This window comes from Mizuhopecten yessoensis, unplaced genomic scaffold (assembly GCF_002113885.1).
Source record: "Mizuhopecten yessoensis strain PY_sf001 unplaced genomic scaffold, ASM211388v2 scaffold716205, whole genome shotgun sequence".
NCBI classification, from domain to species: domain Eukaryota; kingdom Metazoa; phylum Mollusca; class Bivalvia; order Pectinida; family Pectinidae; genus Mizuhopecten; species Mizuhopecten yessoensis.
Genome location: NW_018480000.1, coordinates 195,070 through 211,581, shown reverse-complemented (window position 1 = coordinate 211,581; position 16,512 = coordinate 195,070). Strand labels below are relative to the sequence as shown.

The 16,512-nt window shown below is 36.7% G+C and overlaps 1 protein-coding gene across 2 annotated transcripts; it reads right to left on the bottom strand.

Annotated features, from left to right (window-relative positions):
- Positions 1-14: 14 nt before the first annotated feature.
- On the bottom strand, positions 15-16,253 carry LOC110442091 (zinc finger protein 91-like). 2 transcript variants are annotated; one of them, XM_021485528.1, is made up of 6 exons: positions 16,165-16,253; positions 9,606-11,736; positions 6,112-8,663; positions 4,819-4,967; positions 1,112-1,189; positions 15-129 (listed from the first exon to the last, which is right to left on the bottom strand). In XM_021485528.1, exons 2-6 carry the CDS (start codon positions 11,516-11,518, stop codon positions 22-24), a joined length of 4,800 nt encoding a protein of 1,599 aa, XP_021341203.1. In that variant the 5' UTR covers positions 11,519-11,736; positions 16,165-16,253; the 3' UTR covers positions 15-21. The 2 variants fall into 2 exon arrangements, with proteins under 2 accessions (XP_021341203.1, XP_021341202.1); XM_021485527.1 differs by having other exon boundaries at positions 6,112-11,736.
- Positions 16,254-16,512: the final 259 nt, after the last annotated feature.

The window sequence follows — 16,512 nt, the reverse complement described above, 5'->3', positions numbered from 1 at the left end:
TGAAAGTAGCAGGATTCTTGTTCAAAACAAGTTCTTTAATCTATAACAAAAGAATGTAATTCTAAATATCAGAATTTCAAATTTTTCTGTGAAAGTAGCAGGATTCTTGTTCAAAACAAGTTCTTTAATCTATAACAAAAGAATGTAATTCTAAATATCAGAATTTCAAATTTTTCTGTGAAAGTAGCAGGATTCTTGTTCAAAACACGTTCTTTAATCTATAACAAAAAAATGTAATTCTAAATATCAGAATTTCAATTTTTTCTGTGAAAGTAGCAGAGCTACTATAAACAAGAGGCCCAAGGGCCTGAATGGTCAACTGATCACGAGTTATATTATCATGTATAAATAGTTTTCATTGTTGAGGTGTGAAATTGAAAACAAAAAGAATTGCATGACTTGTCATGTTACTAAAGGAAAACAATTGTTAAAATCTCTTTAAATGAATTAGTTTGCTATTGAATGAGACATTTCATATCTATATATTGTAATGTTGCCAGTTTTTCTCATAAATGCCAAACCCTGGGTAGGTCAGGATCTTTCTGATACTATTTGATAATGTATTTAATTTCAATTTCATAATTATTCCGACCCAATTAGAATTATTTCTTGCAGAAAATGAACTATAGTTAAAAGCGTTATTTCTCTATATTAACTAAAGTAAAATCTACCATCTACCCAAGGGAGATACCCCAAGGGTGACACTAACAACTCAGATTATGCACCTATACTCATGTAAAGGGCCCTTTCATCCATGAAACAAACTTGATTTTTGTACATCTGAATGTGGAGAAGATTTCTTTAAATTTGATCCATTTTCCTGTTTTGGCCCTGCCCCTCTGGCCCTGAGAGAGGGGCAGCATCTTATCCTCTTATCCATCTTACTGACATCTCATTACAAATATTGCAACCAATTCAAGTTTGAATCATTTCCAGCTGAAAATGGTCAAATTTTACCCAAAATGTTATTTCCCTAAATTAACTTAAGTTAAAAAACCTTACCTCCTCCCAAATGGAGAGCAGATGACCCAGGGGTAATGAATTTAAATTCAAACAGCTACTAAACTGTACAGTTAAAGAAGGATTTGTTCAAGAGTTTTGGGTTACCTACCTTTGTGACAACCTTCAAATATTGTCCACGCTTGAGCGTATGGACATCAAGGTCATCAACAGATTTTCGAATGACCATCTACAATAAACAGAGCAATAAGAATCATCTTGCTATCAGACAGAACACACACTGGATGATAAGGTCTATATAATCTGTTATTGTCACAACATCAAAGCTGCAACCTTGTGTTAGAATATCAGTAAAAAGGGGTAAACTGTTAACACTAGGGTCAGCAACAATATATTAAAGTGTGACGATATTTCAAATACGGTACGATACACAATATTTTTTGGGGAAGGCTATGTAACACCCTCAATATTTTCAGGATTTGTCGTTTCTGAATAAAGTCTACTGATATCTGTTCCATCACAGTGAGTGACAGCTTCAGCTCGGGATGCATGTTGAGAGAAGTGAATTGGGTGAAACTTTGAAGTCATGCCCAATTTGGACCAAGTCTATTTCCTGTTGTAATATTTCAATTAAAAATTTGCAACATTATTTAACTATATGTATTGTGACACACATTGTATCGTGACCACAGTATTGTGATACGAATCGTATCGTAACCACAGTATTGTGATATGTATTGTATTGTGACTACAGTATTGTGATATATATCGTAGTGACCACAGTATTGTGACCACAGTATTGTGATATGTATTGTATTGTGACTACAATATTGTGATACGTATCGTATCGTGACCAAAATATCGTGATATGTATCATACTGTGACCAAAGTATTATGATACATATTGTATCATGACCACAGTATTGTGATATGTATCATACCGTGACCAAAGTATTATGATACATATTGTATCGTGACCAAAGAATCCTGATACGTATCGTATCATGACCACAGTATTGTGATATGTATCATACCGTGACCAAAGTATTATGATACATATTGTATCATGACCACAGTATTGTGATATGTATCATACCGTGACCAAAGTATTATGATACATATTGTATCCTGACCACAGTATTGTGATACCTATCGTATCATGACCACAGTATTGTGATATGTATCATACTGTGACCAAAGTATTATGATACATATTGTATCGTGACCAAAGTATCCTGATACGTATCGTATCATGACCACAGTATTGTGCTACGTATTGTATCGTATCCACAGTATTGTGATATGTATCGTATCGTGACCAAGGTATTGTTATACGTATCGTGACCGCAGTATTGTGATACTATTGTATCATGACCACAGTATTGTGATACGTATTGTATTGTGACCACAGTAATGTGTCATGACCACAGTATTGTAATACGTGTCGTATCATGACCACAGTATTGTAATACGTATCGTGACCACAGTATTGTGATACTTATCATATCATGACCACAGTATTGATATGTATTGTATGGTGACTTCAGTATCGTATCGTGACCACAGTATCGTGAAACTATCATATTGTCATGTTTATGTATTATTGAAGCCCTAGTTAACACTTTTAGCAGATCGTTTTTTTCATAATAATAATAATCTGAGGTTCTTATATACCACTTTATCACAACCAAGTTCGTAGGTAGTTTCAAAGCGGTTCACAAATTATTATCCGTGGTTATAGGGCCTTTATCTTTCTCAACTCCCTGGGGAGCATACAGCTGGTGCTAGCATTCAACAATGCTAGCACTGCCCTGAGTGAATCATGTACTTATTTACAGCTGATTAGACTGGAACAAGCAGAGCAAAGTATCTTGTTCAAAGATACAACACAGTGCTGTGACATGACTCGAACCCGCAACCGTTTGGTCACATGCCCAGCATCCTACCTTAGACTACTGTGCCTCCTATGCCTGTGATGCTGCTAACTTTCTTACATTTGTATCTTATTCATCCTCTTGACACTGAAATTAAGGTTACCAGCCTTTTCCTTGTAAGCTCTAATGTCTGACCAACACAATGAAAATCTGACTAGTTATCTCACTGACAAAACCAATAACAAACTGAATGGCTTCATATTCACAATTGTAACCAACCTTCACCATCGTCAACGTTCCTACCTCTCCTTACTCTACACAATTATAACGAACCTTCACCATCGTCAACGGTCCTACTTCTCCTTACTCTACACAGCCCTTTCCTTGTAAGCTCTAATGTCTGACAAACAGAATGAAAATACACAATGAAAATCTGACTAGTTATCTCACTGACAAAACCAATAACAAACTGAATGGCTTCATAGTCACAATTGTAACCAACCTTCACCAACGTCAACGTTCCTACCTCTCCTTACCCTACACAATTATAACGAACCTTCACCATCGTCAACGCTCCTACCTCTCCTTACTCTACACAACTATAACCACCCTTCACCATCGTCAACGTTCCTACCACTCCTTACTCTACACAACTATAACCACCCTTCACCATCGTCAACGTTCCTACTTCTCCTTACTCTACACAGCGTTTTCCTTGTAAGCTCTAATGTCTGACAAACAGAATGAAAATACACAATGAAAATCTGACTAGTTATCTCACTGACAAAACCAATAACAAACTGAATGGCCTCATATTCACAATTGTAACCAACCTCCACCATCGTCAACGTTCCTCCCTCTCCTTGCTCTACACAACTATAACCAACCTTCACCATTGTCAACGTTCCTACTTCTCCTTACTCTACACAGCCATTTCCTTGTAAGCTCTAATGTCTGACCAACACAATGAAAATCTGACTAGTTATCTCACTGACAAAACCAATAACAAACTGAAAGGCTTCATATTCACAATTGTAACCAACCTCCACCATCGTCAACGTTCCTCCCTCTCCTTGCTCTACACAACTATAACCAACCTTCACTATCGTCAACGTTCCTACCTCTCCTTCCTCTACACAATTATAACGAACCTTCACCATCGTCAACGGTCCTACTTCTCCTTACTCTACACAGCCATTTCCTTGTAAGCTCTAATGTCTGACAAACAGAATGAAAATACACAATGAAAATCTGACTAGTTATCTCACTGACAAAACCAATAACAAACTGAATGGCCTCATATTCACAATTGTAACCAACCTCCACCATCGTCAACGTTCCTCCCTCTCCTTACTCTACACAATTATAACGAACCTTCACCATCGTCAACGTTCCTACCACTCCTTACTCTACACAACTATAACCAAACTTCACCATCGTCAACGTTCCTACCACTCCTTACTCTACACAACTATAACCAACCTCCACAATCGTCAACGTTCCTACCTCTCCTTACTCTACCCAACTATAACCAACCTTCACCATCGTCAACGGTCCTACTTCTCCTTACTCTACACAGCCATTTCCTTGTAAGCTCTAATGTCTGACCAACACAATGAAAATCTGACTAGTTATCTCACTGACAAAACCAATAACAAACTGAATGGCCTCATATTCACAATTGTAACCAACCTTCAACATCGTCAACGTTCCTACCTCTCCTTCCTCTACACAACTATAACCATCCTTCGCCTTCGTCAACGTTCCTACCTCTCCTTACCCTGCACAACTATAACCAACCTTCACCATCGTCAACGTTCCTACTTCTCCTTACTCTACACAGCCTTTTCCTTGTAAGCTCTAATGTCTGACAAACAGAATGAAAATCTGACTAGTAACTTCACTGACAAAACCACTTCGTACCGGATAAGAGCAAACAATGATTTTATTTCTACCAAGGTGAAGAGATGTCAAGTATACATACACTCAAGAACTTCTTATCATCGTTGACTGCTTGGTTTTTTTCTGGAGGTAAATCCATTGTCTCCCTTTTAGACAGCAGCATTGAATCTTCACTGATTACCCTAGGTGTCAGGAAAGGAACCATCGACTCACGCATGTGTCCTCTTTGACCTGCAACGAAACAGAGAAAAAATGATCCTCCAATCCAAATGATTTCTTTTTTGCAAAGTCATGTTCGCTCAGTATCTTAAAAATTTGATTAAGCTGTATTTTTTTCCCGAAAAAGCAAGTATAAATATCATCAGATTTATAAAATGTAACCACACCTATGGGAAAACATTACAACAAACGTAGAGCTTTGATAAATTTGAACTCAAATCTTGTTATAACATATAGTGAAAGATAGATGTGGGCATCAGGGACATATCGCAGATCTGTTTTTTTTAAAACTTGGGTTAGGGACACAGTATTACTCTTAACGTGAAACCTGTAGCTCCGAAAAGAATTGAATGTAAATATTAAACCACCGACCTAGATAAACCGATTATTGTTTGAACAGAGTACTACTTAAGGCAAAGGGTACTACTGCACCAGTTATAATTGCGAAGGAGAGTTCCAGCTCTCAAAGAGTTTATTTACTTAGAATATTCTCCATTTTATATAGAATATGAAGCATGAAGGACGGACGAAAAGCGGGCAGCCACCTATGAAAGTCAATTTGAACAGTTCACTATCTAGGTCTGCTAATGGTGGGCTAAAGTTCTAGTTTTGTTACACATGTGAATGCCTTAATCTCATTTGAGTTAAGTTTTTCACACCCTGTATGGCACAAATAAATGAAGGGGACTCGCACAACTAATCAGCAAGTGTTTCATACGTTTGTAGTTCCTATCTAAATTATGTTCCGGCTAATTACTGGGTCACTGAGGGAGTTTGATAGGGAACTGAGGACATGTTTTTAGATCAATGAAATGTTCAGGTATTAAACTTTTGATAAATGTATACTTTTTATATATTTGAATGTCTGTGTGCGGATTTGCACAGGGGCAAAATGTATGGGGGCGTTTCTGTTTTGGGTCACCGGTTTTGCTTGTAAACTTCCAGTTCTTCTTGATGCTGTGACACTCCAATATGCCACTAAACCTACCAAAAATGTCATTTTGTAGCCTTTGCAAGGTATGTATTTATGAATCTAGACAGTTGTCACTGGTTTTGAACTTCAAATATTAAAATTTTATCTAAAATGTTTGGTAATAACATATAGTAAATGATTTAGTTGTGCGAGTCCTAGATACTGTATGGGTCAGTTTCTTACCTTTAGGCCTCTTGACTTCCTTGTCATCAATACTATTTTCATTATCAATTGATTCCACACTTTCTCTACTGGACACCTGGCCCTTTTCTTGCTCTTTGTGTGTGCTTGTATGTTTCTTCAGATCTGTAGCTGTGCATTTTGTCCCACTGACATCAAAACTTTGTTTAGCATGCACAACTCTATCATGAGCCTTCAATGCACGTTTGGATGTAAATATTTTAAAACACATCTCGCACTTGAACTGTTTTACATTTAATTTGTTATGGTGCCTTGTTGTATGATTTTCCATGTTGATCTTACTCTGAAAACTTCTTCTACACATTCTACATTTGTAAGGATAATCTGTGATTTTTTTTCCAGGACCTCTCTGCCTGTGCATTTTGTCTGAACGACCAGTACTGCGACCTGTCCTCGGACTGGATCTTTCAGAGCAAGGGCTTTGATTGAAGGATACATTTCCATCCACCTCCTCAGCACCATCATGAAGCTCAACATGTTGTTTAAATAATCGTGTATCAACAAATATCTTTCCACAAGTTTGACACTCTCTCCTGCATTTCACATGGTTGAGTAGTGAATTTCTAGTTGCAAACATTTTACAACATTTATTGCACTGAAGTGATTTAGGTTTGTGAGTGAGCTTGTGATTAAACAAAGTTTTTCTTTCTGCAAAACCTTTTCCACATATATCACAGATCAATGTCTTTTTATTTTTCTGAGCTCCAGTATGAATAGCCTTGTGAATTCGTAGTCCTGCCGCAGTATTGAGGGTTTTACAACAAATATCACAGCAAAAAGATTTTGCTTCTTTTGTCGAGTGGGTTTCTAAATGTGTTTTCAGCTTTGACAGACCTGAACATTTATGTCCACATATGTCACAAATGTAGTCTTGGGTGTGCATTTTTCTTTTGTGAAGAGGCAATTCCTGGTAGGTCAATTCTTGACCACAAATATCACAAGGTGCTAGCTTATGTACTCTGTCTATATGGGTCTGAAGTTTTTTTTCTGTCAAGAACAACCAATTGCATTGTTCGCATTTGAAGTCAACACTGCCATGTACTTTCTTGTGCCTGTTTAAACCAAATTCATCCCGGAAACTGCGCCCACACACTTCACATATATATTTCGTAATCTTCTCAGACAGACAGTTGTGCTCTTCATCAGCTTCTTTAAAACTCTTGCCACAAATTTTGCAATAATGGCCAATTTCTTTCCTGTGGTTATTTACATGAGACGATAAATTATACAATGAAGCAAACCTTTTCCCACATATCTCGCATCCGAAACGACCAGACCCTTCTTCGTTTTTCGTATGGATGTCCACGTGTTTACGTAGCTTGTCAGAAGTTTTGTAACTTTTTTCACATTCGTAACACTGAAAGTCAAATGAACCCTTTTCATAGACGTGAGCCAGCTTATGGCACTCTAACAAAACATTTCCATCAATTTTAATGCCACAAATATCACATACATATGAGGTATGGTGCCTATCAATATGTTTCTGTGGTTTTTCTTTAAACTTCAAACCACAAATCTCACACGATTTCGTGACATGGAAACTCTTGATATGTCTTTGAAGAACACCTTCTGTTTGGAAGGTCCTGCCACAAGTTTCACATTTTCCAATCGATGCTGGTCTGGTGTGAATTATCATGTGCTTCTTTAAAGAACTTTGATGTGAAAAGCAACGCCCACAAATTTTACATTTGATAGATTTCAGGTGGAACCTCATGTGTTCTTTAAGGCCCAGCTGTAAGTGGTATTGTTTACCGCAAACTTCACAACTGAACTTCTTTATCCCGCTTAAAAGTCTTGCATGATATTGCATATGTCTTCTAATTCCTTCAACTCCAAAATAATGTTTGCCACACACGTCACATTCCTGTTTTTCCTCGTGTTTAGCCCTGTGATATTTAAGTTTACCTTTGGAAACTTCTTCACCACAAATATTACATGTTTCTGTTGTATGTACAAAGTCTAAATGCTTTTTCAGATTAAAGTCTGTTAGGAATACTGCATCACATTTCTCACACTGATGTCCTTTAGTCTCTGTGCTGTGCTTTTTATAATGTTTATCTAAAGTACTTTGTCGAGCAAAACTTCGAGTGCAGATACTGCAACTAAACTGTCTTTTTTTCATAACGTGAAATTTCACGTGTTTTTCAAGCATCTGGTTTTCTTTAAAGCTTTTTCCGCACACATCACAAGAAAATTTTAATCCTTCCTGTATATCTTTATCTGCATGAACGTTCTGCAATTTCATATGACTCCTCAAAGAGATAAATTCTCTGTATGTTCTCCCACAAATGTCACATCTGTATGGACTGTCCTGGTTCTTATGAATCTCAAGATGTGTATGAAAGCTGTCAAATGTTTTGTATTTTTCTCCACACGTAACACAACAGAAGTCATGTGACCTATTTTCGTGCTCATGAGCAAGTTTGTGGTATTCCAGCAACACTTTCCCTTGGAAATTTTGTCCACAGATGTCACACGAGTGCATCACATGAAACTTAGTTGTATGCTTTTGGAGTGAATATTCCGTTTTGAATGTCTTCTCACAGAGCTCACATTTCCCAGCAGATTCTGATCGATTGTGAATTTTCATATGCTTCCATAAATCAGAACGGAATGAAAAACAGCGACTACATACGCTACATTTGATTGACTTGTCATGGACTCTTTTGTGATTCTTTAGACCTTCTTGTGAAAGGTATTTCTTACCACAAACCTCACAAGCAAACTTCTTGATTGCTAAGGCATTTCTCGAATGAAATTGCATATGCAGTTTTATTCCTTCAACTCCAGAATAATATTTTCCACACACTTCACATTGGAATTTTTTTTCGTGCTCAGCTTTGTGACGTTTCAGTTTCTGTTTTATAAATTCTTTGCCGCAAACATCACATGATTGTGTTGTATGTACATAATCAACATGTTTTTCCAGAGCAAATTCTGACTGGAAGGTCCGGTCACATTTCTCACAATTATGATCAATAGTTACTACGTTGTGAGATTCATAATGTCTCTCTAAACTAATTTGTTTTGTGAATCCTCGATTGCATATTTCACATTTCAAAAGTTTATTGGTGTGGTGTTTCATGTGCCTTTCAAGATACTCAGCATCTTTGCAACTCTTTCCACAGACATCACAGTTAAAGTTTGAATCACCATATTTTCCGGTATGATAATTAACTGTTAGTAAATGATTTGCTAATCCTTTAACAGTATTACTTGATTTTCCACAAATACCACAAACATATGGTTTGCTCTCGTCCTTGTGAATTTCAAGATGTGTTCGAAAGCTGTCTTCAGATTTGTAAATATCTCCACATATATCACAAAAGAATTTTCTGGATTGGTTCTCATGCTCGTGAGCAAGTTTGTGGAAATCCAACACTCGTTTCCCCATAAACTTCGTCCCGCAAGTTTCACATGGGTGCACGCTATGAATTGAATTTATATGCTTCTTGAGAACAAGTTCCGTTTTGAATGTCTTCTCACAGAGCTCACATTTCCCAGCAGATTCTGATCGATTGTGAATTTTCATATGCTTCCATAAATCAGAACGGAATGAAAAACAGCGACTACATACGCTACATTTGATTGACTTGTCATGGACTCTTTTGTGATTCTTTAGACCTTCTTGTGAAAGGTATTTCTTACCACAAACCTCACAAGCAAACTTCTTGATTGCTAAGGCATTTCTCGAATGAAATTGCATATGCAGTTTTATTCCTTCAACTCCAGAATAATATTTTCCACACACTTCACATTGGAATTTTTTTTCGTGCTCAGCTTTGTGACGTTTCAGTTTCTGTTTTATAAATTCTTTGCCGCAAACATCACATGATTGTGTTGTATGTACATAATCAACATGTTTTTCCAGAGCAAATTCTGACTGGAAGGTCCGGTCACATTTCTCACAATTATGTTCAATAGTTACTACGTTGTGAGATTCATAATGTCTCTCTAAACTAATTTGTTTTGTGAATCCTCGATTACATATTTCACATTTCAAAAGTTTATTGGTGTGGTGTTTCATGTGCCTTTCAAGATACTCAGCATCTTTGCAACTCTTTCCACAGACATCACAGTTAAAGTTTGAATCACCATATTTTCCGGTATGATAATTAACTGTTAGTAAATGATTTGCTAATCCTTTAACAGTATTACTTGATTTTCCACAAATACCACAAACATATGGTTTGCTCTCGTCCTTGTGAATTTCAAGATGTGTTCGAAAGCTGTCTTCAGATTTGTAAATATCTCCACATATATCACAAAAGAATTTTCTGGATTGGTTCTCATGCTCGTGAGCAAGTTTGTGGAAATCCAACACTCGTTTCCCCATAAACTTCGTCCCGCAAGTTTCACATGGGTGCACGCTATGAATTGAATTTATATGCTTCTTGAGAACAAGTTTCGTTCTGAATGTTTTATCGCACAGTTTACAGTGACCAACTGATGCTGGTCTACTGTGAATTTTCATATGTAGCAGTAAATAGGATTTTCGATAATAACAGCGGCCACATATCCTACATTTGTTTGACTTTTGATGGACTTCCATATGAACTCTCAGACCAGCACGGGACTTGTAGTCCTTATTACAGAGTTCACAACTGAACTTGCCAACTTGAGAGTCTTGTAGATGTTGTGTATGAATATCCAAATGTTTTTGCATTTCATGGAATTGAGAAAACGTTTTACCACACTGGTCACATTTGTATCGCTCTTGTGTCTGTTTATTGGTCTTGATTGCAAAGCTTCGCCCGCATTTGCCACAATTGGTGTTGTTTTCTCTGTCCAAACTGGTCAGTGTTGCACATTCATCACACTTGGATTCAGCTTTGTCTTTTTCTACCTCATTTTCACATCTCTGTCCATTATCATCAAGGTTCTCTTCTTCCATGTCCATTTTGAGTAAGACTTTCTTCTGGTCGCATTCTCTTAGTTCCATGTCCAACAATCCAAATTCAGTTCTTTCACAGGTCGCAGATTGCTCTTGGTCCCAAGAAGGGTCGTTCGATGTTCTCTTTCCATCTGATGATGCTTTCCCCCAACTTTCTAAATCAAGAGGTTCAAGTTTTACGAAAGGATGGCTGTGGTGATTTGGAATGATATTCCCAACTAAATGACTGTCACTGAAATGTTCTGTACTACTTACACTGGTAGATGCCCCCACCAAGCTTGATGTGTTTAATGGGGGACACTCTGCTGAAGTTGGGCTCAGCCTCGGTATCTTTTCCTTTTTAGGGTTAGTGATTGTTTTACTGATGTCTTGAGTGCAACTCTTTGTAGACTCCTGTTGATCTATGTCTGAACGAGTACACTGATCCATTGTATGAGTGATGGGATCTTCCCCAGCATGTCCTTCAGGATACTGGTGATTGTCCATATTGTCCATCCTTATAATTATATCTCGATGTGTTCAAGGAAAAAGTAAAGTTGTTTCCTTGTTAAAATGCAAGTATCAACCCATTTCAATGTCAATATGTGTACCAGATATGTAGTATGAACTTCTAGCTCCAGAATTTAATTTCAGAAGTGCTCCATTCACAACCATTTTCAGCTCAGAATGCTTTCTGCCCTGTAATTCTTCTTTGGAAGTCTAATTGTCGTGTCCTGAAATAACAATGGGTATTTTTCAAATCTTTTGAAAAACATATTCATACATGTTGTTTAATAAAAAAAATATATTACTGTGAAATACATTATTTCTTGTATGCTTTACTTTTCCTGTACTTTCTTTATTTTTGTAAATATTTGAATTAGCTATTGACGTGACTTTTTTAATATTTTAATTTCTAATATTATCCATGGAATTCATATCTAAAGGAATTGCAATTTTAGAGGATCTCCTTGTAAAAAAAGAGGTTCAATGGACCTGTATGCTATTGCTCAACTGTCATATTCAAGAGTTTCAAGGTCACAGAACTATGTATGGTATGATCGACCACTTTTTGGTACCCATATTCACCAAATTTGAACTTCCAAATAACTGCTTGTCATCAGTTTTAGTACTTCAGTTATTTGTCCTCATCTATTTGATATATAGAAATCAATTACAGGATAGAAGTTTAGGATCTCTGAAAATATTTTTTCCCGTACAAAATGGATCTGTTACATTTTGTTGAAATAGGACCATTATTATTAGGACACTTATTGCATGGAAACCAATACCACCAATCAAAATGTATAAGTGTAATTAATTATGCATAATTATTAAAGGATCACATTGATGAGCAAATTTAGTCTTAAACATTTTAATATGTATGCACACAATAAATTTTGTTGAAATCAGACCATTATTAGCCTTCTTTAACTAAGCCAAACAAAATCGTTTATTATGATATGGTCAAAGGTGCGACCCCGCTTAATATGATGTTTTTTCTGCCGTGAATGGCTTTCATAAGGTAAAAACTCAGGTAAGTTGATCGTGTGAAATATCTGGACAATTGAACAATAGGTCCCGTCCGGCTTACTGTACATTGCCCGAGGTGATCACCAGTCCACTCCAGGTAAATTTTTCACACCTCGCTTCACCCCAGTCAGCGGAAAACAATAGATCGACCATCGCTTGCTGGTCATACATGTTAGTCTTTTGCTGGTTATACATGTAAGTCCTAACAAAACATGTGGTGCAGTTAATTGCTATCTAAAATTGAAATAATTAGGCCTACCAACATTTTCTAACACAAATTCCGATAAGAAAACTAGCATGATATCTTTCACAAATATTCAAGGTTACCTTGACACATCATGCGAGAAAATCATGCAGATTTCAATGAAAATATTACTTCAGAAGGAAGACCTGTGCTTTTAATAATTTAATTAATAGCTTCTCTATTGCATTAGAAGTTGATCTCCCCGTGTCTCCGTTATGTTGAAAAAGTGTCAAAATCGGGACATACCGCCCTGACAGCATGGTGCCGTAAATCGATCTTACATACATGTACATAAACACTGACTGACAAATTAAAGACATTAAGTCATAATTAAAGCTTGAATATATGTCTAATCAGTCTTGAAAGCAAATCAAGGTCATTTTCATTCGCAAACTTTGTTGGGCTCCTTCCCAGGAAATAACCAGCCAAATGTTAAGGTTCTGTACCTTCCAGTTCTTCAAAAGAAGTTGTTTTAAGCATTTGACATATCTGCCTCATGTGACCTTAAAAGTAGGTCAAGGTCATTTTTTCTCAAACTTTGTTGGGCTCTTTCCCAGAAAGCTACAAGCCAAATATTTAGGTTCTATAACTTTCAGTTCTTCAGAAGAAGTCGTTTTAATCATTAGACATACCTGACTCCTGTGACCTTGAAAGTAAGTCAAGGTCATTTTTATTTTCAAACTTTGTCGGCCTCTATCACAGGAAGCCACCAGCCAAATATAAAGATTCTATACGTTTCAGTTCTTCAGAAGAAGTCGTTTGAAGTGTTTGACAAATTTGACCCCTGTGACCTTGAAAGAAGGTCAAGGTCATTTTTATCCTAAAACTTTGCTGGGCTCTATCCCAGGAAGCCATCAATCAAATATAAAGATGCTATACCGTTTAGTTCTTCAGAAGAAGTCGTTTGAAGCATTTGACATATTTGAGCCCTGTGACCTTGAAAGAAGGTCAAACTAATTTTCATTCTCAAACTTTGTTGGGCTCTTTCCCAGAAAGCTACAAGCCAAATATTTAGGTTCTATAACTTTCAGTTCTTCAGTAGAATTTGTTTTAATCATTAGACATACCCGACTCCTGTGACCTTGAAAGTAAGTCAAGGTCATTTTATTTTTCAAACTTTGTCGGCCTCTATCCCAGGAAGCCACCAGCCAAATATAATGATTCTATACATTTCAGTTCTTCAGAAGAAGTCGTTTGACACATTTGACCCCTGTGACCTTGAAAGAAGGTCAAGGTCATTTTCATTCACAAACTTCGCTGGACTCTGTCCCAGGAAGCCATCAATCAAATAAAAAGATGCTATACCGTTTAGTTCTTCAGAAGAAGTCGTTTGAAGCATTTGACATATTTGACCCCTGTGACCATGAAAGTAGGTCAAATTAATTTTCATTCTCTAACTTTGTTGGGCTCCATCCCAGAAAGCCATCAGCCAAATATGCAGATTTTATACCTTTTAGTTTTTCAGAAGAAGTTGTTTGAAGTGTTCGACATATTTGACCACTGTGACCTTGAAAGTATGTCAAGGTCATGAAGTGTTTTACATATTTGACCGCTGTGACCTTGAAAGAAGGTCAAGGTCATTTTCATCCTCAAACTTTGCCGGGCTCCATCCCAGGAAGCCACCAGCCAAATATGCAGATTCAATACCTTTTAGTTCTTCAGAAGAAGTTGTTTGAAGTGTTGGACATATTTGACCAGTGACTTTGAAAGTATGTCAAGGTCATTTTCATTCTCAAACTTTGTCTGGCTCTATCTCAGGAAGCCATCAGTGAAATATTTAGATTCTATACCTTTTAGTTTTTCAGAAGAAGTCGTTTGAAGTGATTATATATTTGACCGCTGTGACCTTGAAAGTACGTCAAGGTTATTTTCATTTTCAAACTTTGTTGGGCTCCATCCCAGGTAGCCACCAGCCAAAAATGAAGATTTGATACCTTTTAGTTCATCAGAAGAAGTCGTTTGAAGCGTTTGACATATTTGACCGCTGTGACCTTGAAAGTACGTCAAGGTTATTTTCATTTTCAAACTTTGTCCGGCTAATTGTCTTCTCATGAAGCCACAGCCAAAAAGGAAGATTCTATACCATTTAGTTCTTCAGAAGTCGTTTGAAGTTTTTGACATATTTGACTCTAGGCCTGTCCATTCTTCAGAAGAAGTCGTTAAAAGGACAAGGAAAAGCGCCATGGCACAAGCTCACTAGCCCTTCGGGCAGGTGAGCTAACAATGCATAGAAATTGACTGTAGTACCTCCAAGTCTGGAGAAGAAGATTTTTGAAATATTGATTAATTTTCCCTTTGGGGCCCCACCCTGGCCCCTAGGGTTGGGGTAGGAATCCCAATTTTACAATTTTTGTACCCTCATCTACTAAGGATGATTCTCACAAAGTTTAAAAGAAAAAAAACATTCATTGGTTCTTGAGAAGAAGTCGAAAATATAAAAAGTTTACACATGACGGACGGAAAGCGTTCAGAATAGGTCACTATGCATCATACATGTAATTAATCAAGTCAGATGTCAGAACCATACATGTGTATAGTATGACCCTAAATAACTCTGGCTCAAATTTGCATTGTGTATCTGACCTGTGTGTCAATTCATGTATCATGCCAGTTAAGTTTTACTAAAAACAATTCTGGCATAATATCATATTATGAATATTCTTGAAGTAAAAAAAAATTGTGAACTACATTACATAGTACATAGTTTGTTATTTTAATAGTTATTCAAGTTAACAATGCCCAAATCTATCTGACTATCAATACTCAAAGGAGTCTGAAATTTTGACAAAAACCTGGTATTTATAGTAATACCAAATAGATAAACACTTCGCAATTATTAAATGTCATTTTTCTATATTACTGTTATTACAATTTTTCACAGAATTTCAGACTCTTGGGCAATACTCCACCACCCTTGAACAATATGCATGATGCGCAGGGGTACATGTGAAATAAAATCTAGAATTCTGTCAAAATGATCATAACAGAATATTTTCAGACTCCTTTGACAAAACCCACAGGGGCTCGGATCCTGGAATTATACACTGTAGTACTGCAATACAGTAGTATAATAGGTATCGAATATCACTATAATAATTAATAATAAATCAGTCTAGTGGGGCGCATTAACTTAACAGATAATTTTATACATATTCTAGAACCAAATTATTTATTATCATAGTGATTTGCAATACCTAAATATATTTCAGAACCCGACCACCTGTGTATTGGCAGAAAGGGCTAATCCAGTTATCTCCCCTTCGCATTATCTCCATGCAAACTGTAAACTTACGCAGCTGCAGTGCTGTGACATAGGCCTACTTAAGACTCCATGATACAATATCATGCAGCATGACATTTGTGCATTAATAATTATTCTAGTTACCCAACGCAAGTGACAAGTCGACGAAGCTTTAAAGCAGCAGATGTAACAGACCATGGTTGTGTCCGCAGCGGAAACAGGAAGTACATGTACGTCACTTATAACGTAGTCACGTGTTACAGGTGGTAGGTAAATCTTGTACGTCGTTCCCGGTCCCGGACTAAAACCCCGTACCAGGAATATAAAGATATTTTTATATCTCATTAACGCGATCGTTTATATTTTTTTTTTATTAAATTATACAATAATTTCAAACATTATTTTCTAAATGTGACAATTACAACAATGTTTTAAAATCATCTGATAATTTAGAAATCGACGATAATGTATATTTCAAGGGGGTAAACGTGT